The sequence below is a fragment of the Drosophila erecta genome, unplaced genomic scaffold (assembly GCF_003286155.1).
Source record: "Drosophila erecta strain 14021-0224.00,06,07 unplaced genomic scaffold, DereRS2 tig00000021-arrow-pilon, whole genome shotgun sequence".
Taxonomy (NCBI): domain Eukaryota; kingdom Metazoa; phylum Arthropoda; class Insecta; order Diptera; family Drosophilidae; genus Drosophila; species Drosophila erecta.
This window is the reverse complement of record NW_020825198.1, coordinates 14,742,443-14,770,331: the sequence shown is the minus strand read 5'-3', so window position 1 is coordinate 14,770,331 and position 27,889 is coordinate 14,742,443. Positions and strand designations below refer to the sequence as shown.

General features: G+C 41.5%; 4 protein-coding genes across 8 annotated transcripts in view; 2 read left to right on the top strand and 2 right to left on the bottom strand.

Moving 5' to 3' along the window:
- Window positions 1-340: 340 nt before the first annotated feature.
- On the bottom strand, window positions 341-958 carry LOC26526984. Its single transcript, XM_015158889.2, has 2 exons — window positions 647-958; window positions 341-594 (listed from the first exon to the last, which is right to left on the bottom strand). The coding sequence occupies exons 1-2, from the start codon at window positions 903-905 to the stop codon at window positions 365-367; spliced, it is 489 nt and encodes a 162-aa protein (XP_015014375.1). The 5' UTR covers window positions 906-958; the 3' UTR covers window positions 341-364.
- A 434-nt stretch (window positions 959-1,392) lies between these two features.
- The window catches only part of LOC6545876 (serine-rich adhesin for platelets), a 109,247-nt gene continuing 82,750 nt past the window's right edge, over window positions 1,393-27,889 (top strand). Inside the window, exons 1-4 of one of the 5 annotated variants that reach the window (XM_026977868.1) lie at window positions 1,393-1,690; window positions 4,014-4,173; window positions 19,441-21,807; window positions 22,642-24,959. In XM_026977868.1, the coding sequence (XP_026833669.1) occupies window positions 19,463-21,807; window positions 22,642-24,959 (4,663 nt within the window). In that variant the 5' untranslated portion in view covers window positions 1,393-1,690; window positions 4,014-4,173; window positions 19,441-19,462. Of the gene's footprint in view, window positions 1,809-4,013; window positions 4,174-19,440; window positions 21,808-22,474; window positions 22,547-22,641; window positions 24,960-27,889 lie in introns of those variants that run through there. The other 4 variants (XM_026977865.1, XM_026977867.1, XM_026977866.1 and 1 more) reach the window with 4 other exon arrangements.
- Window positions 11,457-13,308, top strand: LOC6545916 (trypsin-1). The gene is made up of 3 exons (XM_001972693.3): window positions 11,457-11,882; window positions 12,421-12,989; window positions 13,061-13,308. The coding sequence occupies exons 1-3, from the start codon at window positions 11,495-11,497 to the stop codon at window positions 13,232-13,234; spliced, it is 1,131 nt and encodes a 376-aa protein (XP_001972729.1). The 5' UTR covers window positions 11,457-11,494; the 3' UTR covers window positions 13,235-13,308.
- Window positions 14,515-15,154, bottom strand: LOC26526774. The gene has a single exon (XM_015158857.2). It carries the CDS (start codon window positions 15,075-15,077, stop codon window positions 14,550-14,552), a length of 528 nt encoding a protein of 175 aa, XP_015014343.2. The 5' UTR covers window positions 15,078-15,154; the 3' UTR covers window positions 14,515-14,549.

Genomic DNA, 27,889 nt, shown 5'->3' with positions numbered 1-27,889 from the left:
AAAAAAAAACAATAAACCAAATTATTTCCCATTCTTTGAATTTCATTATAAACGTTATAAAGCAATATAAATACCACGTATTAAAATACTATTTTATTATATTATACTATATATATACCAATATTATTCTATTATTGTATACCATTATTATATTATATATTATTATTTGCTTTTGAAGTCCTTAGAAATCACATCATGCTGATGCTATGTGGTATGTACTAAAGCAATTGTTGCATATTTCTAATTAGTTTGCAATTGTTATACAATAAACCATTTTTTATTGTAGAGCCCTCCCTACCCGGTACTTAAAACCTCATAGCATTTTTGATATGTACAAGCTAGAGCCCCAGCGAAAAATTCCATATTATATTAATTCCATGAATAAACATGTAAACATAAAGGCGATCAATGTTTTCGCATAGGCTTGGCGTGATCCTTCATTTTTTAGGCACGGACAGGAGAGTAGGCCTTTGTATTCCATTTTAAATTTGACCCTGCAAGTGAAGCAAAATTCGCCTTGGTGATCTTCAGTTAACAGAATTTGACAGCCGATTTCGGGTGACCAAACGCAACATACTTTGGCATTTATAATATCTGTAAAATTAACAAATTGATTTTTGAATTACTATTAAAATGCTTCTAATACCGATTTCCATTCCGGGTGCAACGCATGCGTCCACTTTTTTGGTTGTTTTTGGGAATTCACCTTTTCCATGTCCAAACCGCCTATAAAAATGTCCTGCATAACAACTAAATCCTGTCTCTGCAATCCGACACTGTTCCTTATTTTCCTTTCTACAGTCCAAGCACTTTCCATTTTCTATTATGGATACATTTTTTTGGGCATAGGTGGTCAACAGGCTCACACTGAGTATAATAAGAAAACATCTACAAATAAAAGACATTTGAAAATAGACAAATAATTTAATGAGGTCGCCCTGATAAAGTTCATGTTATATTTCCCAAGGCAACTATGTTACAGGTTTGGCAAAAGTAACTCATTGTAAGAATAATAATACTATGGATTTTATATTAAAAATATATTATTACATTCTATATGGTTTTTTTTATAAGTATACACTTATAGTTTTGAAACGAAACAGAAGAATAAATATTTCAACAATTTACATATATGGATTCCAAAGAATACATGTATTTATAACATCTGAGAAGTGCTATCATACAGCTTAAAAATTCAACGTACCCTTCTTTTTACAGCCGCAGCACCAAAAAAAGAGAATGAAATGCACCCTAGATCACCAGCTTTAAAATTCTGAGGTATACAAAGGCAAGAAGGGAGAAAGCTTTGATCAGCTGGTCGCCGTGGCTCTCTTTCGGTGAGCTTTGAGTCTGGTTTTCGATTTACTTTTCGCTTCTTTCTTTCCTTTGCCGCAGTCTTTTTGCTTTTGCTCGTGCCTTTGGATTTGCTGTTTGCTCGCTCGTGGATTTCTGTTGAGTGGAGTTTGCTCGTCAGTTTGAGTTTGGTTCGTTGCGCGTTCGCACACGCGCGCTGTAGTAGTACGATATAGAGTTTATTCCCATTCGATCCGAGATCCGACATGACCGTCGTGGTGCCCCTCGCCGCCCCCCGCTCGCTCTAATCAGTTGGACAACGCTTTTGGCTCTGCGTACTTCGCGGCTAATTTCCAACTTAAGAAGTGAAAAACAACAAAATCGAGCAAATAATTGAGTAATTAAAGTTAAACGTAAGGAGAGCTGCTCTGCCAAGTGTTTTGTGTTAGTGCTTTTGTGTAACGGTCTGCTAACTGGAGCTGGATCTGAATTAGAGATTACGGCAAAGTGTTTGAGTAAATTGATTGTGGATAAGTTTTGAAAGCTTGAGAGTGGATGCGATAAACTGATCGATTTGGGTTCAGTTTGAGAGGAGGAAGCATAAATCGAAAAGCCATCAAGACGGTGCATGTTTTTACAAGCGGAAAAGAAAGTTTGATTTAGGAGAATCGACAACTGATAGGAAATCGTATATGAAATTGAACGAGATATATAATAACATAACATTTTTTTATAAGCAAAGTATACATAACTTTATAAAAATATGTTTTATGTCAAATTGATGCCTGTTTTTATTCCTCTTCTTAGTGGTTTAAATCAATATAACATTGCAAATGACGTTTGATCAATATAAAGAACTTCTCACTGCTAATCGCATTTCAAGTGATCTCATAAGATTATCTCATTTCTATGAGCGATAAATAACATGTCAATAGCCAAAGCGAAAACTAAACTGCTCAACTTGATTGTTATTTAAATTTAAAATATAAATAATATATATTTTTCGAAGCCAATTTTGTTATTCTATATACTGGTTTTTCATTCAAGAAGTCAGTTCACCAATAATCATAGTAATTCAACTCTTCTATTAATTCATAATAGGCCTGAAATTTATTGGCTCCTAAAACAATTCATGGAATTTTATTGCCCATTAATAACGAAGTGGATCCTACAGAAATGGAAAGAAAAACTTATCAACACCAGTTGCGACTAGTTAACCAACAGCAAAAATTGGCAACTTCCTTCAGTTGGGCGCCAAGTCATTAGCTGCCCCAATCTCCACCCCCTTTTTCCCCCTTCCCTCTTTGAGGGCCCACTCAAAGTACCGCTATGACTAGACAGGCCTTGTCCATATATTTCTTTATTTTTTCGCATACGAATGTATATGCAGCCATTAGCCACCGCATCAACAAACGAGACGCCACAAACACACTCTGATCTTTTGAGGCACACACATAGATACTCGAGGAAGGATCGGCCGCAAGGGGAAAGAAGGGGAGGGGAAGGGATTCGGTGACGTTTGCTTTGGGGCCCCTTCACTTTTTGTTGTTGCACTGCTAGAAATTGCTCGCTACAAAGTCATTCCAGAATGTAAAATACAAGATGGATCCACTTCTTCTATATGCTGAGCCTCACAAAGTTGAGTTTTAGCTGTTTTAAAAAATGTAATATTTAATTTTTATCTAAATATCAGATATCTTATTTTGTTATGTTACCTTTCTTCGCTTTGAAATGTTATCACCTCTTTTTCTGCGTGCAGATTGTTGTTTTTTCGTGTTCGGATGAAAAAGTTGCCGCGGCAAGTGCAATTCGCAGTTTGCCGTCCGCGATTCGCATTCCGCTGGCCGAAAGTATCTTTGGAGTTTTGCATCTTGTGGATGTCTGCCGCGCTTAACTGTAAATTGAGGCATGTGCCGCACACTCGCCCCGTCTTTTTCTTTCTCTATGTCGCTAGATAGGCGCTCTCCTTCGTCTGTCAAGTTCAATGTGCGTTGACAATTTTCCGTTTCCAAATGGGCGATGTTTTCCACGTTGCTTCTTGTACTTTCACACACATTGGTTTTCCATTGTTGCTGCGCAACTGTGCGTGTACTTTAATTTATTTTAAATCGAACTGCAATTTAAATTTAAGCAAAAGTAAAACAGAAAATGCAAAACCTAGCCAGTTTTTTTTGCGCATTCAACCCGGAACTTAAGGTATAGGAGTACCCGAAATCTGCCAGTCGCTCTGCCGTTCGAGTCGTGTGTGGATGTTTTCCAAGCAATGTATCTACGTATCTTTTCATCCTCATCGCAAACGCAATGCATAAATCAAAGACGGAAAGAAGAAAAAATCTCCGCTTCGCTTTTTTGTTAGTTTTGTGAAAGCGCAAGTCGTAGCGTAATTTTTACACTTTTACCAAAGAGAAAGAAGTCGGGAAGATACATAGATACTCTTTACATACGGCTCATAAGCATCTTTTCTCTATTACCCACCGACATACACGATTTTCGTTGCCGTTGTTTGTCTTTAAGCCGCTTAATTGAAAGTCTTGGCCTGACTTATGACTGGTTGGAAAAGCCAAATGTAAAACGAAGACCTCAAGATGGGTAAATGCTTTTCCATTTAGCCCGAAGTGAAACCGCAGGAGCGATGAAAAATATTATTTTATTGATCGCAGTGGGAGTGGGTAAAGGGAAAGCTTTCAAAACTCTAACCAAAAGTTCCACCTGATTTTTAGTGCGATAAACTAATGAAACTAAAGTGAAATATGCCAGCAAATTCAAAATAAATCAAAATAAGTGTTTTGCTAAAATCTGCAAATGTTTTTATTTGCCATCTGTGCAAGTGCCCAAAAATCAACCGAACAAACTGAATCCTCTCAACAGACAACGAAAAAGGTAAGAACAAATTGATTTTAATAACCTGTGCCCGTTTTAGTTTTTATTTAATTTTGCATATCCATTTGTTAACTCGTTTGCGATGTCTATTAACGGCATTGACCGCCACCGCTCTGGGCAGTGAGCTCATCTCGCATCTAAAAGATATTCTCAATCTGAAACTTGTTCGGTGATTCATTTTACTCAGCTTGGCGTTTCGATTGTTTATTTACAGTTGTGATATTTTTTTGCTTTGCATATTTTGGCATGCAATACGGGCACGTTCAAATATTCAATCAGTTAACCGTTTCGGTTTAGTTCATTCAAAATTCCCCGAGCCTTTGCCCTTGTTGTTAACTTTCCAAGTCGCTGCGCATCTTTCCCCCACCATTTGTTTCCCAATGTCAAGGTTGCCATTGTTGATGTTTTGGCTAAAATAAAATATAAAATCTGCGAGTAGCCGGCTTATTGCCAATTGTCTGCCGCTAATTGGAGCTCAACACTTCTCAAGTGGAACGAACGCCCCGCGTACCGCTCTTAATCGTATAATTTGTAATTGCTTCGTTTTTCGGACAAGATATTTTACAAAAATAAATGAAGTATGGCAGGCAATTAGTTGAGCCTTAAGCTGGCTATTTACAAAACGTAGGCAGATTTATTGCTGGCGATGAAGATGGAAAGATGGACGTGAGCTAAAGTTGTTGATAAGTCTTTGCCTTTTTGGAAGCCCAAAGCAGGTAGAAAAAAAAATGGTAAGACACTTGCAAAACTGTAGAGAGCATTTATGTTGCTATGAAAATTGTAGTTAGTACATTTAAAGTTAAATTAAAATTAAAAGCAGGCAAGTAATCGCTATATCATAATAAAATATGGAGATCTTTTGCCAATTCCAACTCAATTTTTATGTAATTCAAATCAATCAAGCTAATTTACTTTGAGGTACACCTCAAATCTTAATTATGCCCAAAAATAGCAATACTACTAAATGCCATCACCATATTCAAGGTTATGATTAAGCACCGATAATTGTGTCAACGGCCATCAAGAAACACATCTATCAACATCTGTTGAAACCGGCAGACTCAAGCGCATTATTAGCCACATAAAGTCCACAAAATTGTTGGTCAATTAATATGCCATTAGGGCAGATCTTTAGTTCCAGCCTAGAGCAAAGAATTCTAAAATCTATCAATACCGTTCGCTATTCTCTTGGTTTTCTTTCTCCAAGATTTTTGCCCCATAGCAAAGATGCGGAACCGTTAAGCATTTCACCTAAACCAAGTCAAAGCGAAAAGAACGAATAAAAGGAGATCATAAATTTGACTTTTTAATGTTTATGAAACATTTTAACGAGTCTTTTATGTGTGAAAATTACGCAGAAGGGCATTCAAGTAAACGAGACCACGAGCCGCGGAACAGTTAGTCAGCTGGCAGGTGCACAGCCAAGTTAATATAATACGTCATTACGGGAGCCCCATCCGCAAAGCACAAACATACCATTTCACTTCAACTCTGTTGTGGAGTTCCCTTAGCATTGCACTCAAAAAAAAGATTGCCTCTTGAAGTATATGATTTATATGCCTATCACAGTAATTGCACCTACAATCATTAAACATATTAGAGTATTTAATTTCCTTGAATGTTTTCATAACATATTTGGAATAACTTCAAGAGGAATTTGTATGTTGTATGCAGGTAAACGTTTACAAAAATATCGGTTGTTTCTCTCAGTGCAGCTAGTACCTCCGGATCATGACTTGGAAAAATGTGTGACTTTGGAGTGAGTTGACACCGTGTAAATAGCCGCCGGCGAGGAAAAACTAAGCCGAAACTACTGAACAACAAGTGTAGAACAATCAGACACGAGGCGGTAGAAAACTGCCCAAGTAGCTGGAACGAAGGTCACTGAACTTTTGAATGGTCGCTTCAAATATATTTTACACTAAGGCATTAACAAAGTTAGTCCCCTTTTCGCCGCACTTCTTAACAGAGTCGAATACGTGATAGAGCGGTATTTAGTTGACCAGTTTTTTGTGAATGACTTTTATTTAGCGTTGGCTTGAAATTGTCAAAAAGAAATGGTTGGAAAATCATAAAACTCGCTAATATGGGTTATTTTGGGATTTTATTTTGCCAGTCTCTTAATTTCTGTATTATGTCACTTGGTTTTAAGGAATGTGGGTGTGGAATTGGAACCAGTTCTCATGAGTCAGTTTTGTGTCAAGTCAAGCTTATATGATCTATCATAATGCTAATATTATTTTAGAAAATTTATATAACATATAAATAAATCTTAATGAAAATCAATTAATTTTTAAAAATATTTTTTAATTGGTAACTTTTTAAAAATGTAAAATCCCATAATATTTATAGATATTTTAAGCATTATTAAAGTATTGGGAAATAAATACGCTTCAGCCAACAGATTTTCAATTAATTCAATGCTGAACCAATAAAATCAGTTCATTTCAAATATAATGATTTTTTGCCTTGATTTTTAAGTTTTTTTGTTCTGTACTTTCATCTACATTTTTCACTGTTCACTGTTCTATTATCTGTTCGAATTCCTGAGCATTCCCGAACAAATTGCAGTATAATTGATAACACTTTGTGAAGCTAGCGGCTTGAATGTCCGGAAAGTGAACCGCTTCCAATAACTGTAACCAACGTGACAAACCTCGGCCGTCAAGCTCGTTCCCATTTGCAGCCAGCCCATCCACTTGCTGACCCACTCTTGACCATCGACGGAGCATCATCCACACGAGAATAGAATGCGCCGGGCCATTCGATACCGAGTCATCAGAAGACGATGGTTAATCGTCCAGTGGTCCCATTACCAATGGCCGGCGATTTCCGCACCTACTTAGCCGCCTCGCATGCCTAACCGTAAATCCCTATTGACCCCCATTTCCCAACCGTAATGCTTGACCACACACATCCTCTTTCGCAGAGGGCCGATTTGTAACTTGATCAATGTGGCAATTGCTTCCTCTTCTTTTACGCCACTTGGCCTTTTCATTAGCTTCGATTTCAATTTGCTGCTTGCTAGTTGCTATTTGCAATTTGCAATTTGCAGTTTGCGCACCAAACTCTGTTTCGTTTCTGCTTCTATGTTCCAGCCATTTTTTCCATCGGCTCGGGCCAAGAAAAAAACTTGTTTATGGCTCCTACAAGAATGTGGAAAGCAAGAAAACGAAACGAAAAAAGATATAAACAAAACTGGGTTAAAATTGTTAGACAACCTGAAGTTGCAGTTGCCGTTTCTGAAATATTGTCTAGGTATGGGGTCTACTATCGAGCTATGGCCTCGCCAATCTGCAAACTCCAAACCCCATGAAGTGTGTTTTTCGGAATGCAAGCACACACCAAGTACTGAATGGATTGGCATGGAATGTTTGGTTATAGGATGATCTCAATGGAATCCAGAGAACAGAGAAATCCGTAGTAAACAGGGAAAATCAGTGGAACAGTTGTATTTAATTTACTTTGGTAGAGGAAAATACAAAATACATATTTTGTATATACAACAATTTGTATAATGCAATTATTTGAGGCCCCACTACTACTACAACTAGAACACCCTTCATTGCTGAAACACGACTCCTGCAATTTGTACATTTTGGCTCGTTTGTGTGTGATTCGGTGCCTTTGCACTTGCGAAGGGCTCAGAAACACCGAAGCCCTACGACAGTTAACCGAAACTCATCTTGGGTATGGTCAGTAATGAAATAAAGCCGAACTGAGCCAAACCAAGCCGTGGCAAACCGAGCCAAGTGAGCCAACTATCGGCGGCTACTTAGTATGCCCGGCCCGAGTTGTAGAGGTGCAACAAGACGCAACGTTCGGTTTCAATTGGCTTGTTGTTGGCTTATTAATTACCTCACCGCACAATTGCGTGGCACATACACAAAACACCCACCAGAAGGATGGGGACTTTGGGGCGGGGGGTTTTGGCCGCTTTTGTAGAACCCACAAAAGGCGTTGGACGGTGGCGGGTAATACGAGTAACGACTTTTTGTGGCCCGTAAATGGAGCCCCGGTCTGATAAAGTCAACAGCCTCAACCAGTTTGAAGTTGAATTTAGGATTTTTTGTTCGCTATTTACTTTATATTCCATTTAAATTAAGCAATGAGTGGCTGCGTGGCTTTCCAAAAACAAATGAAGAGCTCGTGAAAATTGAGAGTGACTTTGTCGACTTGCGTTCATTTTTGCAAACTCGTTTTTGCATATTTCTATGCCGTTTGCTGTCGGTTACTTTCAAATGTCAAACGAAGTTGAAGGTGGCCCACAATGATATTTGATTTTTTCCTATCCTACTCTTATATTGTATGATTTATTTTGAGTCACGCTGAAAACGAACACAGCGCCTTGAGAAAACAAAAGACTTGAGCAAAAAACTTGTTTATGGTATTTTTGGAAAATTACATATATTTCGATGAGAAATGGTGCTCTGGGCTTTGTTAGGCTTTTTTTTTACTCCTACGTTATATTATTGAAAGAAACATAAAGAAAAAAAGGAAATAATTATTCAAATAATTAATACTTAAGCAAGAAACTTGTTTCTAGGATATACTGACAAGAGCATTTGTTATTAATCTTTGTGTTTTGAGTATTGATAAAACCATTTGAAAGTCGCAACAAAAACTACAAATTATTAAGGTACTATAGGTGACATTCAATTGTATAGGCAGTACCCAGTGAAACTCTGCAACTTGTCTTGTTCCACAAAGTCCAGAAAAAATGCATATTAAAAAAACATTAAAATTGTTGCCTATAACCATTTATCATACCTTCACTTACAATTCAATTAAATTCAATGCACGATGCGCAGAAAATCCGCTGATGGCAAACAATTCCAAAAGTCATAAGCAAAATCGTAGCGCTGTCCACGGGTGAAACTTAATAAAGCCTGAGAAAGTTGTTCAAGGCTCAGGTGACAATCATTAAAATAAAGCAACAAATAGCTGGCTAACTAACAAAATACAATAACCACAAAAAAATGCGATAATTGCTAACAAATTTGTACGACAAGCACATGCCAAACATGCAACACACAAAAGCCACAACGCATTTGAAGAGCGCCTTTCTGGCTTAGCACCAACTAAATGAGTTTTAATTTATTTTTGGCCAGGTCTGAAGAACGTTTTAAGAAAGCTACACATGAGATGGTTCTGCCCATATAGACTCTTATTCAACTCACTTGGCTTGTTGCATCTTCTCGACTGCTGCAAGTGACCTAGTTTAATGCAAGTGGAACGTTTGACCAACAACTGCAACGCGGCAACAGCTCTTGGCCATAAATAGCCAGGCCGCAGATCTTTAGTTGGTTCGTACCAGAATAATATAGGATAGGATCACTGAAGTCTTGCAATATAATGAAGCTTTAATACCCTTTAAACTAGTAAAAATATGCAGTACATGCAAGCTATAAAGCTATCTGTAGAAATATATAATACAAGTTATTTAGATTTACATTTGCAACTTAAAAATAAAGAAAAAATATATTCTATTTAAAGCAGCCTTGACTATAGCAACACTATAGCCTATTAATTTAAAAATTTTAACGGCCAGGCCAACACCATTAAGTGCTTAAATTTATTGAATAATTTGTTATTTATGTTTACGATCCTATAAATAGCCATTGCTTGAAATTCGGTATGCCCATGGTCTCTAACTAGACGGAAATTATGCCTTTTCCAAATAAACTTCACACAACGAGGCACCTAGGGCCTTATTGAATGAATGGCATACAGATGCGGCTCAAAGTAAAGTCAAGTTTTGTTCTGAGTGGAAGAGAGTTGGCCAGAACCGAAGAGAGAGAAACTCGTTTCTTTTGGGATGCTGGAGTGGCGTGGAAGAACTTTCTTCTCATTGATTCTAGCGGCCTGCATATAAATAAATAAATTAAAGATACTTTCTTTCTGGCGTTGTGTGCGTGAGTCTGTGGCTTTTGCTTTGGTGTCATCATCTATTCAATGCCTCTAAGCTAACGCCTCACTTCATCGTCTGACCCAAATACTTGCAAGCTCTTTCTCCGGAGGTCAGATCCCAAGTCGAAGTCGAAGTCTGAGCCTGGTTTTTTGTACACCTTGTGTCATTTCTGTTTCTGGCGATCGGAGATCGGGTGTTTGAGTTGGCTGTTGGTTCAACAAGCGGACAGATTATGAACATCAACCCATTTACAAGTATTTCCAGTCCTCCGGCTCGGTTTTCGATTATACGCATCTTTATCGGCATCTTCATTAGTTTGACCCAATTTATTTGGGAGTTCTTTTTACTTTCTATTTTTCCGGCGAACGGCTTAAGAATATATCGTGTTGTGGGATGAACGTTTTTATGGACCTCTTGTTATGCTTTTGATTTGGGGAAGTCGATTTACTTTCATTTGAGGAAATCTTTTTCGGGTCTGTCGATTGTTTTCAGATTTATGGGCGTTCACGAACACTTCCGTTGATATTGGTTGAAAAGAAAAAGGTTTTATATGAATATATATTTGTTTCGGAAAGGAAATTTCACCTTACAACACGAATAAAAGTAGCCAATTAATCGGGCTTACACTCAGCTTTAAAATTCTTTTCACATGCTATGCACCGTTTCAGCAAACAGAATTAACCTTTATTGGCCCCACAGGCAAATGTGGTCAGCACTCTTTGATGACTTGTAATCATGAAGCGATCAGAAAAATATTTCTACACCACACATGCGGTTTAACCTTTAATGTTCTCATCAACCTTAGCTGGACTTGAAATGAATTGTGCTTCTTTTTGGGTCGTGCAAATTTAAAACCCGATGAGCAATTTCTCTGAAACAACAAATGTATTTATGGGTCAGTGCGAAACCAGAACAAAAGTTATAAATCTTATATGCGATATCAATCCAGAAATTGGAGTGCTCTATTAGATTTATAACCCAAAGCCGCGGGAATTTTTTTCTATTTCGGACGAAAAGAAAGCGGATCTGACTATTAACATAAAGTTTTGATAAAGACAAAACACGGAATCGCTTCAAAGACATCAAAGTTCGGCGGTGGTAAAATGCTAAAATGATATTTGCCAGACTCATTGACAAATGGGTTCGGATCTACTTTGTGGAACTAGGTCGAGTGATGATAAAGGGCTTTCGATTGAGGATTTGGAATATGCAAAGAAATACAAATTTGCTGATAAAATAGTTTGATGGACAGCCTAAGAGCCTCATTAAGTTGTTAATGTTTTTCGCATATACTTTTAAGTATTTGAATATTAAGATGGATCTCTTGAGCTGTGCTATAAGAACAGTTAAATGGCTAGGGCAGCCCATCAGTTTGCGTTCGCTAAGCGATTCGGTCGGTTCGCCGGGAATATGAAACTCAATCCGCCAGTTCTTCTACTCCTTCTTGGTCTCATTTCGATCTGCGATCGAAGCTGGGCCGTCTATAATTATAAGCCACCTTCCCGCGGTTATTTCTACCCGAAGCCAGCGCGATTGCCACCTCTGCCAGTCAATGGATCTACGACTTCCAGCACCGGCCCACCGCCCGGAGTTCAATCGGACTTCATTGACGATCTGATTGAGGGCCATAAGCAGCAAATCTTATCGAATGTCTTGGGCGTGGCCAGTGAAACTCCCTCGGATGCAGCCTCCTCCCTCGGATCCCCATCCTCATCCTCATCCTCGTCGGCCTCCCCGACTTTTCCCCTCGAAGGCGGTGGTGCCAAGGCGTTTCGCGTTAATCGCTGTGCCAGCTGCAGTGAGTTGGGAAATTGTGGTGCCAATCGAAACCAGCCCAGCCAGGGAATGAAACGATCCCGGCTAATCTCCGGCTAATAATTGGGAATTTGAATCGGTTATTGTACGCCTATCGGGAAACGCATTGCATCCAAACGTGTTTGTGAACGTGCTGTGGGCATATTCAACGACTTTATTTCTTAACGCTTTTGTGCCTCCTATTGACCAAATCAATGAAACAGTTGCCATTCATTACCATTGGCATATTAAAACATCATAACAAACACGGTGATTCAATTAAGTAATTAAATGCCTAGTCAATACTAAATGAAATATAGTAGATAAAAGCCGCAGCATAAAGTATTACTGACATTAATTGATACACTTAAGAGTAATATTTTCGCGTTGTCGTCACTATCGCTTATCTAAAGAAACCAAAGCTCGATTATTAAGGTTGCCTAACTTCCGGTTGTCCTACGTTTTCACTCCCTGGCTGAGAGAGTTGCCACCAAAGACCACCAGCACCACCACAGCGAATCCAAATTTCAATCCTCTTGCAGCCTGCGGCGTTCCGAATGTGAATCGCATTGTGGGCGGCACCCGAGTGCGGACGAATAAATATCCGTGGATTGCGCAGATCATCCGCGGTACCTTCCTGTTCTGCGGCGGAACTTTGATCAACGATCGCTATGTCCTGACGGCCGCCCACTGTGTTCACGGCATGGACATGAGGGGCGTGTCCGTTAGACTGCTGCAGCTGGACAGGAGCTCCACCCACCTGGGAGTCACGCGGTCGGTGGCCTTCGCCCATGCCCACGTGGGCTACGATCCGGTGAGCCTGGTTCATGACATAGCCCTCCTGCGATTGGATTATCCCATTCCGCTGGTGGACACCATGCGCCCCGTCTGCTTGCCCAGCAACTGGCTGCAGAACTTCGACTTCCAGAAGGCCATTGTGGCGGGTTGGGGCTTGAGTCAGGAGGGTGGCTCCACCTCCAGCGTCCTGCAGGAGGTGGTGGTGCCCATCATCACCAATGCCCAGTGCCGGGCCACCTCGTACAAGTCCATGATCGTGGACACCATGCTGTGTGCGGGCTTTGTGAAAACCGGAGGGCGGGATGCGTGTCAGGTGCGTTTGGAGCTACTTCAAATATTTTCTACTGCTTACAAGTTACCACTCTTTTTGAATCACCTCTCCAGGGCGACAGCGGTGGTCCCTTGATCGTCAGGGATCGCATTTTCCGTTTGGCTGGAGTTGTGTCCTTTGGCTACGGATGTGCCAAGCCCGATGCTCCTGGTGTCTATACGCGGGTGTCTCGTTATTTGGAATGGATAGCAGTTAACACCAGGGACTCTTGCTACTGCATTAACTAGTCCGATTTTGATAATAATTATTTATTTGACTATTCCTAAATACTATTTGCAATTGAAGCTTGATTAAAATTAATGCCTAAACGTTTTTGGAAGGTATGACTTAGAACTTATGGATAGTGCTTTATCAGATCGTAACAAGATATACATATATATATTTTATATTCCAGAGGAAGTGTAGCAACTTTATGCTGTTCAACAGCAGCCCACGATCACATAAAAATCCAGTTCCCTTTCTCGACGGGGAGTGGGGTTTATTCATTTCGCTTGGGGAATTGGGCCGCGTGTGACCCACGCAACTCCCTCAATCGACATCTGGTTTTACTTTCTTAGTGCAAAAGAGATACAAATTGTACAAATATTTGGAGGAAACAGGTTATGGAAACCCTAGCCGTGGCCTTTCACTTTTTGCCCCGCGCCAGTTTGCAGAAATCAATAAAACCCGCAGTCAGAGTTGAAGTTGAAGTTTGCTGAGCGAAAATCGAATCGAAGCCAAGGACGTTTTCCGCCGACATCGCCTGACACATTGTTATCACTTGTCAAGGCTCCACAACCGTCCTGCGAATCGCAGAGTTGACAAAACCTTTATCTTTATCCCTTTTGGCCGGCAGGCCGGCAGGCCGACTTGTGGCCGACAGTTGTTTAATGGATTTTCAAGTTATTTCTGGTATTTTGTTGTAGTTGCCGCTGCAACTGCAGCAGAAGTACGGCAAAACAAAGATATCTCTCCGCGGAAAGAAACTCGTTTGTGGCCAGGGGCCAAAGAAAATGCCGCATAATTGCCGCCGCCACGACTTCGGAACAAAAAGGGGGCGGGGCGCCCAGAAGGGGCGGCGGTGGCAGGCTAGCCACCGAATCGACAATGTTGTCAATGCTGGCTGCTCTGGCATTTGATTTTATTTTTAACTAGACTATAATTGATGCCAGGCATTGCAAGGGTTATCGAGAAGAAACGCGACGGGCAAGGCAGGGGGAAATATGTGTGGAGTTCAGGGAACAGCGCAATTTATCTTAATTAAAAACGTGCCATCAGGAAAGAGTTGTGTAGTAATATTCATGAAAATGTCTCTGCTTAGCTAATTTACATAGATCAACCTTTATGTGAGCTCTACCAACTCAGCCGTACCATTTGTTGTAGGCAAAAGAACGAAACTAAAGATATAACTGAAATTCGGAGCGGAACTTATTTATTTGGTAAACAATGCCTGACATAGTAATGAATTCCTAACAATAAGCAGTGTAGCAGATAATTAAAATGACCAATCAAAATATGTTGGTTTTTTGTTTTCTTTATTTTGGTATTACCTATTGCTTAGAGTCATTGCCTTCGACTAAGAAAGCATTGCAGCTTCTCTATGGAGACAATCGTCAGTTGAAGTTTTCTTTTGATGTTGGCACACTCAACTATGAGATCCAGACAGTGTTCCCAATGCCGATTCGCGAATCGCAAGTTGTCTGGCAGCATAGAGCCAAATATATTCGTTACGGGTCGGAGATATCCCAGGATCGGGTTAACAGGAAGCCGGATGATCCTGAAAACCTTTCCCCAGGAGCTCTGTTCCTCCACAACGCGACTAAGAGCCTTGTAGGGTCGCCCTCTTGGTAATTGGGCTTCTGCTGGAATTCGGTGAAAACCCTTGTGCAATCTTACTCTAGCCAGGACTAACTGAGCCCTAGCTGTCTCCTTATGGACTTGCGAGTGTAGCAGCTCGAAGTCTTCTATTAGGTGAATCATTTGCAAGAGGAGGCTATCTAAAGTACATCTGACATCGTCGTCCTCCTTCAAGAGTGATCTTGATTCTCGCTTCGGATACGATTCATCGCAGGGCACTTCCTCTTGGCTCATCTCCTAGTAGTTCTTCTGAATGCAGGATATTTCTCTTCAACAATTATTGAAAGTTCAAAAAATAACCGGTTGAAATAAGTTTGATTTGAAACGACATTGTGACTAAAATATCAAGCAAACTAAACGACATTTTGTTGCGATGGTTATTATTTCGTTTTCATGATCCTCAATTATGTGGTTACGCTTTAGATTTAGATAGGTACAGTAACATTATCTAATCCAAGTAATTACAGTTAACTAATACAAAACGAAAGATCATAATAAGGTAATGCCATTGTTTGCAAAACCGTCTTTTCAAATTACTTTCCCAGAAAATGAACTAGTTCACACTTACCCCACTTACAGCCGAGTTGTTGGCCATCAAATTTCTTGGATTTTTTGTTGGTTTTGATGAATTTATCAGATTGGTTAGTCTGCCTTGAAATGAAGAGGGTTTTGAGAAGGGGAAACGTCACACCGCACGCTTCGCTGGCTAATTTAACATAATTCTCACATAAATCGCCAGCGAGTTGGGTAGAGAAATTTTCACGCCTCGCTTAACGCATTTGGCATAGCAAAAATCCATTTCTTGGCTTATTCTCCTGCCATTTTGCCAGCGCTTCCTTTGCATATTTTCATTTTTTTCCTACCATTTTTTATGGACTAAAAACAAATGTCCGAAATTGTACAGACACGAGTTTTCGCTGCATCAACGCGGCACTTTGCTGCTAAACCGCAAAACATTTTAATAAATTGCCAGTTATTAGTTTCTTGCGGAGCGGCAGGAAAAAGTGCAATTAAAATGCATTCGAAATGGGGTGAGGTGGTGGGTAGGAAGTCGGGGGACCAAGGAAGTTCCGCAGCGAAGGAAATTAGCATAAGCATTGACTTTTTTCCAACGGGCAAGGTGGGGCAAAAAAACTAAAAAAAACTGTTGCGCTAGTTTCCCATAATTTGCCCCAGCGAAGATAATGAGCAAGAAAGAGTAGCCAGGGGATGGGGTGGAAAAGCGGGGGGGAAAACCCAGGGGGCGGGGAAACTGCGGTCAGTCGCATTGCAAATGGTGTGAAACTCTGCTGTGTTGGTGGAGGGGGAGGAGGAGGGGAAGCCAGCACTGCCTTCATTGTTCAACGTTGCACTCAGTTGTTGTTGCTGTTATAATGGCCACCGCTTGCAATTTGCATAAATGTTTTTAATTAAATGCATTTAAAGCATATTTTCCATGCACACCGGGCAAATTTGTTAATGAAATCGAATCAGGGGGAAATGGGAAGTGCCTTTAAGTTAGGGTTATTATGCCTAATATGGGAACTTGACAGCGAAAGTAGCAATGTCACAACAATTGCTTTGCGTGGGGTAAGCCGATAAGAAATTTCAAATGAGATTTTTAATGCGATAATTTGCTCTTGAGCCTAATGGGAAAAATGATTTAAATGGGAACAATAGGAACAAATGGGAACCTCAATTAAATAAAGTATTAAACGGTACTAAAATCGGCTCATTATAGAATAAGCAAACTAAATTGATAAGTTGTCCATTTATATATGTTGCAAGGGTTAAGGTAGATAAATTGCATAAGCCTGATATCCACAATATCTTTTATCGAATGCTTACTGTATGCAACAATATCAAGACCTGGGCAGTAAATTATCTAATTTAGTCGCCAAACTACCACTTTAACATTATATAAGTCCGACAAATACCTTAATCAACTGCCAACCCACTTATCACTCCCTTGTCACTCGAAACTAACCGCATCTGAACTAACCATAAAATCAAGACAAAGACGGAGGCGATTAACTTGTTTCACGAACTTTCAAAATGCAACACCAAAAGAAATGAAAAGAAAACTTAAAAACCAAAAGATCCCACAACAAACTTGCCAAAAACTCGCTTGTTTCCTTCCTGTGCGCGACCAAAAAAAAGGCAACCGCAAATCTTTCTTTTTTTCCTACCTCAAACTCGCAAAAAAATTAAAAAAAAGAAAAACCGTACAAAACAATTTATGTCAACTTTCTTTTTATCAAACAAAAAGAAGGAATCAACGTGTGGCAAAACGGCGGGGGGAAAATTCCAAACAATTTTCAAAGCCACCGCAAAAATCTTGCACCACAGACTCCCACACAAAGTCAGGCAGTCAGGTGGGTTTTATTTCAGCTTCTTTTTTTTTGTGGCTTCGAACAGATGATTTAGCGACGGGTTTTTTCTCCCCACTAGTTGCAGAGGTTGCAAGAAAGTTGCCGAATCATGAAGCAACTCCTGCGCCCCTCCCCATTCCGGAAAAAGAGCCCCTCGTCCCCAAAAGGGGTACATTTTTTGGGGGAGAGTAATCGAAAAGTATTCGATGGAGCTCTTTCTCGGTGGACAGGTGACCAATAACCACGACACTGGTCGGTTCAGTTCTTAAACTTGTTTCAATTTACTGTATTTTTACCGCTACCGTTCTTGTGCCTGCAGTTGTATACCCTTTTTAAAGAGAATGTTCCTGGCTTTAAGTTTAAGCTTGCTACATTTTCTTAATACCAATTTCAGCGAGTTAAACGAAGTTAATTTAATGCATTTTCCTAGTCATTTTCCCTTTGGTTATTCTGTTTTCTACACCCGAAAGCCTAAGGCTTTCAACTTAAGTTGGTTTTGTTTCGGACTTCTGGGCCCATCCTTACTTATCAGTGTGGTTTTTTTCACTTATTTTTACGTGGCTATAACTGTTGTTTTGGCCGGTGCCCGGTGCACGGTGATTACCAATGTCGGGAGCAGGAACGAGAAATGGACCGGGATGGCAAACGAGTCAAGTCAGTTCCCCGCGCCGCCGAACAGCACAAATTTGAAATCAGTTTCATTATATAAATTGTTACCTTTAGACGATGTGGCAGACAGCTTGGGCCGGAGGTTTGGAGCCCTCATTGAGCCAGTTTTTTGCTTTGAGCTGTGAAATATATTTCTCCTCTTTTTTCATTCGCATTCCTCTTTCAACTGAAAATTGCACACAATTTGTGCTGCATAATGTCAAAGTTGGTTTGGCTTTGGTGCGAAACGAATTTGATTTGGCATCCGTTGGATAGAAGTGGCTCAGAGTAACGCACTTGACTTCAATTAGACAGCGAGCACTTACCAATTGCCCGGCTTTTCCCCCACCCGGTTTCCCCGGTCGTTCATGTACTGGTCAAACAGCTTCCTCCTCGAAAATGGCAAACTGTGTCAGTCAGCAGCGACTTTGACTGGCACTCGTCTGGCGTCCCATCGCAGTTCCTCGGTTCCTGATTTTTCCACTCCCATCTCAACTTTCCTCAGCTCAGCCCGTTTGGTCATTTTGTTTGCTCCTGCACTAAGGAAAAACTATCGTTAATGTTAGAAGAGCTCCCAGATTATGCATAATCTCATACCATCTTTATTCATCTTCATGAATTAATATTAATATTCACTACAATATATTTGTCCATTCAATCGACGTTGGTAACGAAAACAGCTTGGCTAAAAACAACTTCCCACAAAACGTTTCCTCTTCGAGGGAAACTCTGCCCCCAGAATTGTTCTGTGTGCATGTCTATGGTCAGTGGCTGTCAGTCAGCCGCCAGTGTCCATCCAGAAGGCGAATCCCCACCCAGATTCTGCTCCTTTATTTGCTCCCCCGGCCCCGGGGGCTCCCTAACTGTTTGTGCTATCCCGAGTGTTGACTGACAGGTGCCGCCGGAGAATTTTGGCGCTACAGAGTGCATAAATAAAAATTTTCCAACTCTGTTGACAGTGGAACATGGCAGCGAAAGAAAAACGCCGAAAGAAATATCACGAAACCGGGGACCAAGAGCCATTAGTTAGATGAGTGAGCAAAGGATGAATTATGGAAGGAGGGCTTAGAGTGGACTTTAAAATGTTAGTTAAAGTTGTTCCCTTACCTCAAATCTTCGTAAAGTAAATAATTCGAAATGCTTTAAATTAATTCGTTATATTTATTATATATCATATATAAAAACCAAAAATATATTAAACAAAAAATATTAAGTATTCATCTACATACATCATCGTTATTTCTACGTGATTTCTACATCGTGGATATAATTTTACAGAAATTATACATAATCTGGAAAAAAAGTTTAAATCATTTATTTACATGTAGAAGTCGTGATTATAAAAAAGCAGTAACTACGATCATGTCTATTGGTTTGAAACTACGCTTACTCCAACATTTTCAACAACGTTTTAACAAAAAGCTTAAGTAGAGATCAAAACCAAAGTATCTCACCAGCAAGATCAACAACCCTAAAGTTTTCCTAAATTCATATTTTAATTTCAAATTTTTTTTTATTTTTCAAGTTAAGTATGCAAAAACTTAATTATAAGCGGAACCTTAAACATTAATAATAAGTCTTTTATTCTTTTCCTACAGGCTCTAACCCAACACTGATATAATGGCCTCCACAGCAAAAGCGAATGGCACGACAGCGAAGACCGCAACCATTAATGATGACTACATAACGGTAGTGGAAGTGGACGATCCGACGTCGAACTCGAAGGATCGGCTTAAGAAGCTAGTCAAGCGTCAAAGCTCCGTGGCGGAGGACTCCTCGTTCATCACAGTGCTGACAATAAACGAAATGGAGTTACTCCAACAGCGAAAACAGGACAAGGAAGTTGAAAGTGGCTCAAACCCTACAATGGAGGAGCAAATAGAGGATGTCACATTGTTCAGATTACCGGGAGAGCGTCTCGGTTTTGGCCTCAAGTTTCAGGGAGGCACCAGAAGCACAGAACTCATCCAAAAACTGTACATACAATCCTGTGCCGCCGACAGTCCTGCCTCCAAAGTAGCCACCAGCTGGGGTAATCTACGCGAGGGTGATGAGATCGTCAGTATCGATGGTCGGGATGTCCGGGAATTGACGCGAATCGATTGCGTTCGCGGCCTCAAAGACAATGTGGCCATCCAGCTGGTGGTGCGAAATGGTCACGGCCAGAAGCCGCCCAGCGAAGAGGATCCACAGCAGCAGGAACAGCTATCGATCACTCTGAATGCCCAGCCACCTCCTCCGCCACCAGTGCCGCCAAGAAAGTTGGTGAGACGACAAAACTCCAAAGAGAACCAGGCCCAGCTGCTTATCGAGAAGCCATTGACACCACCACCGGATGCGGAGTACTATCTGAATCTTCTAACCGAATCCATCAAGGCGGGCTCAGAGTCGGATGATACAGCCAGTACAATTTCCACCGTCATCGACAAGTTCTCTATGAGCTCGAATTACTCCTCGGACAGCAGTCTCAATGGCCATGAGCTGGCCAAGGTTTTGCAACCATTTACCCTCCTCGAGCAGGAGTTTCTGCCCTTGGAGCAGCCGCTGGGACATCCCAAGTTGCTTATTCCTGGCAACAACTATGAAAATGTGGAGTTCAAGACGGAGAAGGTCAATGTGTACGAGAATGTGGAGCTAAGGAGTCCAGAAACGACGCCGACACCAAAGCCCAGAGTCCAACTGGCAACCGTAGAGCCAAAAAAACGATCGATCATACCCATGCCACGAAAAATTCCTACTCCAACGAAGCTGCCCATTGAGGTGACCCCGCCGCGGGTTCCCATGTTGGAGGAGCCCAAAACGCCCACTAATGACAAAGCCGATTCCCCTAAAACACCCACTAGCGAACTCAAGGAGTCTCCCATCAGTGCTACCAAAATACCTAAGGCCAAGTTCTCCAGGGCCAAAACTGAAGGCGAGATCAAGCTGCATTTGCCAACCCCAAAGCAGCAATCACCACAAAGCAAATCTCGTATACCCGTAGTCAGTACCCCTACACCACAAAAAACTGTGTCCAAACCAGTATCACCCACATTGAATGGTACACCACTCAGTTCCAATATACCACGACTGTTGCAAAAGCAGAAGTCCGAAACGGATCTGAAACTGAACTTGTATAGGAGTAAGTCTAAAGAGTCGAGTCCCAGACCTCCTTTGCAAAGAGCGAACTCGGCAGAGGCCCCAGAAAGGACCTTTATACCTGTACTTCTTAACGGCAACTCCAAGAGCTCAAACTCCTTGGAGAGCGTCAGTTCGATTGGCAGTAATAGCAGTGGAAATAGTGGAAGATCGCCAAAGGGACCAAAGCCCAAGCCACCAGAGCGAGTGCAATCGCTTCAGAAAACCCAGATACCCAAATTGCAGGCACTTCCAACCACTCCACCTCAACAGATACCCAAATTGAGCATGCAGACGTTCAAGCAGAGCCCACCCACACCCCGATCCACGCCAGTGGGTACTCCATCTCCAACAAGTAATCGAGAGATACGCTTCAAGATTCAGACGTACGAGAGCAAGGCCCAGGACGAAGATAAACTACCCAGCTTATTTGACCTAGTGCACAGTCAGGAGAATGATAAGCATAAGGATAAGGACAGCGATTCGCTCAAGGCCCACAATAGTATCACAGCTCTTTTGGCCGCCGCCGCTGCTGAGGCCGCTGATCTCTCCAGGGAGTCACCTCCGCCGCTGGTCGTCGGAAAATGCATGAAGATCGTCGATGACACCAATACCACCACCTGCTATTCCAGTTCCAGCAGCGGGGAGGAGGACGAGGATGATCTGGATGCTGCCAACCGGGAGTACATATGCGAGGATGGCGAAAAGCTGGGACCTCCGGAGCTGATAAATGGCCCCGGTCCCTCGGAGGCCTACTTCAACATGTTCTGGCACTCGAACATGCTGCCCACCATCGGCGAGGTCGAGGAGGAGTTCTCCTCCCTGGAACCCCAATCCCTAACAAACGGGTGAGTAATTGGTTTTGAAGGTGTCAGTCGGGGATTAGATTAGGTTCACGAGTGCCTATAAGCCATTTTGCCAACTTCTTAGGCAGTGCAGTGCTATATAGTAAATTCAAATTTAAAGTTTCGGATATATGCATTCAGATAAAAAATATATAAAATTATCAATTAGTTGTGTCAATAATAAATATTTATCAAAGTAAATGGCCAACAAAAGCTAGTTAATATAGTCAGGTTAGATCGGAATGCCTAGTCGTTCTAATCAGTCACTTTTATTATATGGCTTAGATATTTTGCACATACCACTTGCTAAATTCCATAACACAGTAAACCAAAAGTTGCGAGTGCACTATTATAGCCTAGTTCGTTAAATAAACTGGGTTTTTATGGAAACTTGGAAGTCACCTAACACATTGTTTTGTGCAGTGGCAAAATCAATTGATTGGGTCTAGTTTATGAATAAATGGTAAGGGGACTTTTCTATTGTTTTAACAAAAATACAGTACAAAGCGTGTAGCGAAAGCAGTTAGCAAGGGTAAACGGGAAAAGAGGTAAAAATAAAAAAGAAAACGAAGGCTGATAAGACAAAATGCCGGTGTGTTTACTAACACACTGATAAAGGGGGCTTCAATCAGCCGATAAGGCGGAATGGCAATAGGAAAAGAGCTATCAGTGTGATTTTGGTAACGTTGGGCGAAGGTTCGGAACTGATCGAACCTGTCTCTATTGACGTTTTGCTTAGCAGGTGCGATGGCAACAGGTCAATTAGCATATCTACCGCAGCGATAAGAAGCGTAATTGTCATTACTGAGGTTCTTTTACCCTGTACTTTCCATCCAGAAACCTTGTCAAATCAGAGGAGTCGAAGAAGTTACACAAAATGGAAGTAAGCGGCGGTGGACTGACCCAGCTGACTGATGATAAGATTGCTGACCGTGACGCAAGTGCAACGAGAGAGGATAGTCTCAATGAAGTCACAACGAACCAAATCCATGAAATCAGCTCTAGCAGTTCCAGTTCCGTGAGAAGTCAAAAGACCACCACAACCACTCGAGTGACCACCACCAAGACTAGTTCCAGTTCCAGCTCCAGTTCGTCCAGTTGCTCATCCACTATCATCCCGGATATTGCCTTCAAGCTGCAACCCTATGAGGATAGGGACGATATACTGTCGGAACCCATTACCACCATCCACGAAGAACGACGTGTGCTAAGTGAGCAGAAGACCCTCAGCGAATCGAGGACCCGGGATGCATTAACCGGCGAAGAGCAGCTGGTAACCAGTGCCAATTCGAAGTCGAGCAGTGCCCGCTTCAAGAAGATCAGCAGCAACGACAACCTACTCGACCTTGGCGACGAGCAGGACATGCAGGAGCAGCCGTTGACCGCCACGATCACCCAGGAATCGAGTCTGAGGGAGCGGTTGGAGTGTCCTCAGGATAACCAGAGTATCGAGAGGGGTACTCTGACCCTATCCGAGCGGGGAAAGCAGCTGAGCGAGAAGGACGGCCTCAGCACCTACACGGAATGTGAGACGAGTGAAAAGGAGTCCTACCTGGAGGGCCAACAGCTCCTCAATGGGAAGGAGGGTTCTACTAGCCAGGATGAGCCTAGTGACCAACCCACTTACGAACGAGAGGTCAGCGAGACCCTAACGATCGTCAACGATGGCGAAAAGCAGGTCACCAAGAAATTGGAACAGAACAAGGAAACTGCTGGCAAAAAGGGTGCCAAGCTCCTTAAGAAGACCGACGAGGAGCGACGTCTTGAGCAGGAGGCCCAAAAGCTGATCGAAAGCTATCAGAAGGTCAAGAAAGAAGCGGAGAAGCTGTACAAACAGGAATTGGCCGACGATGATCAGGGCTTTGATTTAAGTGCCTTTGAGCAGGTGGAGGAGGAGGATAAGCCAGAGGAGATCAAAGAAGTGAAGGACTCCCAGCCTGTGAAGGTGGATATTCAAGTTGTAGAAGAGGTTAAAACACCTAATCAAGTCATAGAGGAAGTCAAGCTGGAAGATGTGAAAGAGAAAGTGGAGGAGAATGTCCAAGTAGCTCAACAGGAAATCAAAAAAGAGGTCAAGGTCTCACACCAAGAAATTAAAGAAACCTTGAAGAGTGAAGAAAAGGACGAGAGTAAGGAACTCAAGGAGGTTAGGGAGCAGGTCAAAGTAACGCAGCAGGATGTTAGGGAACAGGTCAAGGAGATGGAGGCTATCAAAGAGGTGCACAAAGAAGTGAAAGTTATTAAGGAAAGTGCTAAAGTCATTACGACCACGAGTCACAAACAAGCAATTACGGCAGTAAGGATCTCTAAAGAAGGAGTTTCCAAAATAGATAGCACACTTCCTGCCGTGTCAACCACAAAAGTGGAGATCATCTCACCTCCCCTGGAAGACGACTTGGGCTACGTGCTCCACAAGCACATTATTCTTCCCCAGGAGAAGGTCAAGACGCCGCCCGCGCCACTGCCGAAACCGAAACCCAAACCTCCAGTGCCCACAAACAAACCCAAAATGCCGGTCAGCTTGACCAAGCCGAAGTCAGCACCTCCACCAGTGCCCAGTAAGAGGAGTGAGCTATCGGCATCCGGTGCCAAGCCCACACCCACCCAAAGGCGCGGCAGCTTGGAGACCGCCCAACCTCCGAAGCCGCTGGAACGCATAATTGTCGGCGTGGAGCAGCGGGATGAGCCAGAAAAGCCAGAAAAGCCCCAGCCAATTATCAACTTGGCCAGCGTTGATCTGCCCAATGTGGCGCTCAGCAGCAAGCAAGCGACCGTGGAAACAAGTCCTGTGGTCGAGATGCCACCGGATGAGCTCCAATTCGAGAGCCACCAACTGCCGGATGACAGTGAAAAGCAAAAGGACTTGCATCAGGAGTCAAATGACCTGCTCAGCGGGTCGTCATCGTCGTCGGTAACCACGCCCATAACAACGCCAATTTTGGTATCTGCCACCTCGTCGATGGACTCGGTGCAAAGTGTCATCGAGGTCGCCAATGGATTGCCCATCATCAGCAATCAGCACACTGACGACGACGACATTGATGAAGATGACGCGGCGGATGACGATGGGGTGCATTTGGAGCCCGCAGCTCCGAAGGATATTCGTCCTGTCCAGGAGGTGACAACGTTGACGCTCGACAGGGAACACGAATCAGGTGAGTGACGACCATACGGTTTTCGAATTTCGAATTGCTTGTAGGGGGTATAAACTATTTTATAATACCTTTACACTTTCAAAAGAAAATTAAATTTTTAGGAGTTACAAATTCGCTAGGGTCTACATTACATAAAAATAAATCAATGCAGCGAAAATATTTAATAATTATCTGAGGTGCATTAATTATCTTTAAATTTATTTAAGCTATGTTCGAATTTTATTTATTTATTTATTTTTCTTAAATTTGTGAATTTCACTTCAGTGAAAAGATTACATGTTTGCAATTGGCCCAAAGTTATTCAGAACTGTTTATGGTTTGCAGCTTCGGCAGTTGCAGTGGCCAAAATTCGAAGAGTAATTCTGGGGATCTAGAACTTTTTGTCCTTCGACCTTCATCGTTGTTTACTTAGTTGATTTTCGGACAGCCCCCAAAGAGTTGCAACCAGAACCCGTCGACGCACGCAATTATCAGCCACCAAATGAGTTTTACAGCCATCGCACTAGTGGTCGGCCTGGAAACTCTGGACCCTCTGGTAACTTGTCACTTTGACCACAATTTCAGCTTCCTCTAGCCCCCGGCCACGCCCCTTTCGGCCCGCCAAAACGCCCTTTTTGGGTCATTGCGTATGCAAAACGGCCACTAATGGACTTTATGGCAGAGTTTTGTTTGGTCGGTTTCGGTTTTTATTTTCTGCGCGGGGGCGTTTAATGGCACCCTTCCAAGTGCGGTGATAATTTTGGTTTTTTTGGACAGTGTTTTTATTGAGGAGATAATGCCATGCAAATTGAGTTTATCTTTCAATTTGTTACTTGATGACGTTTAATTAGACTAAAATTAATAGTGATGGAATGGGCCTTTTTATACCCGTTACTCGTAGCTGAGTAACGGGTATCTGATAGTCGGGAAACTCGACTTTTATGCTGAAAGAATGCGACGTAAATAGTAGTTAGCTATCTTTTAACTGATTTTTTACTACTTGGTGAAGTCTTTCATTTATCTTTATTAAAGCTACTGGATTTTGAGAACTGATTCGTTGTATATTTATTTTGGGGATTTTAAAATAATAAACAGCAAACGATTAAAACCGTAGGCAAGCAATTTTTAATTTCAATGGTCAACAAAAGTAGGCCTCTGGCAATTCCAAACGCCTAAAAAGCCGAAATAAATTTCTGAGAGTTAATAAAACGAATATTTTATTACACCTATGTTCATATTGGTCAGGCATAATTGTTTGGCTTAAATATTTCATGTGGATTGGATTGGGATCCCTTGCGCTTATAATGGAAAATTTGCATTTCATTTATGGGAAAAATGCAAGCGCTTGAAGGCAGGCAAAAACTGGTGGCCAGTGGGAAATATTGGGGAAATGTTTTAATTAAACAAAAAACAGGCAAATATTGGCACCACTGCCAATCCCCTCCAATCCGCCCTCAGTTCATAGTTTCCCGAGTTTCAAGCACGCGCCAAAATATTTACATACCAAAATGCGTTTGCTGAGTGCCAATGGGTGGCTGGAATTGGGGATTGTGGGTTCATATCTCTGTATTCGGGGTGTGAAATAATAATGAAATTTTGCCTGGACAACCCGCATCACATTTGCATATGCCAGGAACAGTGGGGACAGGCATTTTTATGAAACTGTAGGTAATGTAAGAAATGTAAGTTTTAATGTATTTGATTCTATTTCTTTTGCTTGTTATGAAAATAATTTAGTTAACAATTGAAAAGGGTAATAAATTATTCTGGGGATTCCTAAATACATTTTATTGCAGCCCATGGTATCGCAATCAGGTTTTTGTTTTTGAATGTTCCAATCCGTTCCCCTCCACCTCAGCGTCATTGCCTTTAGTGTTGTTTTTACTTGCCGCCTGATAAAACTTAACAAATAGGCTTTTTTCGGTGTTTCGGAATTCTCTTTGCACACGTAAAAAATATTTTTTTTGTCGCTGGCTGCTGCTATTATTTTATGTGGCCGCGCAAATTTGCAATTAAATCTGCACAAAAATATGCAAGATTTTTTGATTCCACTATTACACTGCGCTGTGTTATTTGTACCCCGAATGATTTTTCTGGAATTTCATGGACGTCATAAAAGAAAATTGTGCGGTTTTTTGCGCCATCATGAGTTTCATAATTATTATTGGTGTCAGCGAAACATTTGCTGTGACCGTGGATCGTTAATTCCCAGACAATTGCATTGATAAGACCCTTGAACATTCGGTGCGGCTAGGAGCTTATCTGTTAGCGGTTTGCTTTTATGATGACCAGATGGCTAAAGCTCTCATCGAGATTGTAAATAAAATAAATATAGCTCTGGTAGAAGAGGGTGCTCATCTATCTATATCTACATGTCCGATATCTCGCACAGCGTTTTGCCAGTTGGGAATTGAATTGAATTTGGGTCTAAACTTGAGTCTGACTGACATGCAGCTCAGCACCATATCTTCGACCAAATTGCTTTTGGGCCCTCAACCACTTGGCCAATTGACAGCTTTTGGCTTATGAACATTCATGGAATTGGCTTACGGCAGCTGTGCTGGTGACACTGTCTAATGTGTGTGCATATACCATATGAGCAAATTCTCAATGGGAGATTTCAGTTTCTCATTCACTTTGCTTTTTACGCCAATTAAAGATAAGGAATCATTTTTTGCCTAACTTTCTATATATATAAATTAATGAAAAATGATTTATTTTTATTAATTTGGTAACAGATTACATATTACACCCCAGTTAATTAAAGCTAAGATTCTCTACAATAAGCTTTTCACATAATTATAGAACTCTTGACTTCTTATTATATTGTCCCTAAGGTTTTTGTTACTTTAAAGTGTGTATAACTTTTATGCCGGTTTTTTCAAGTTGTCTACGGCTTTTAGCAGTTTATTGATGGCTGTCTGGACTGTTCATTTGGGTACAAGTATTCT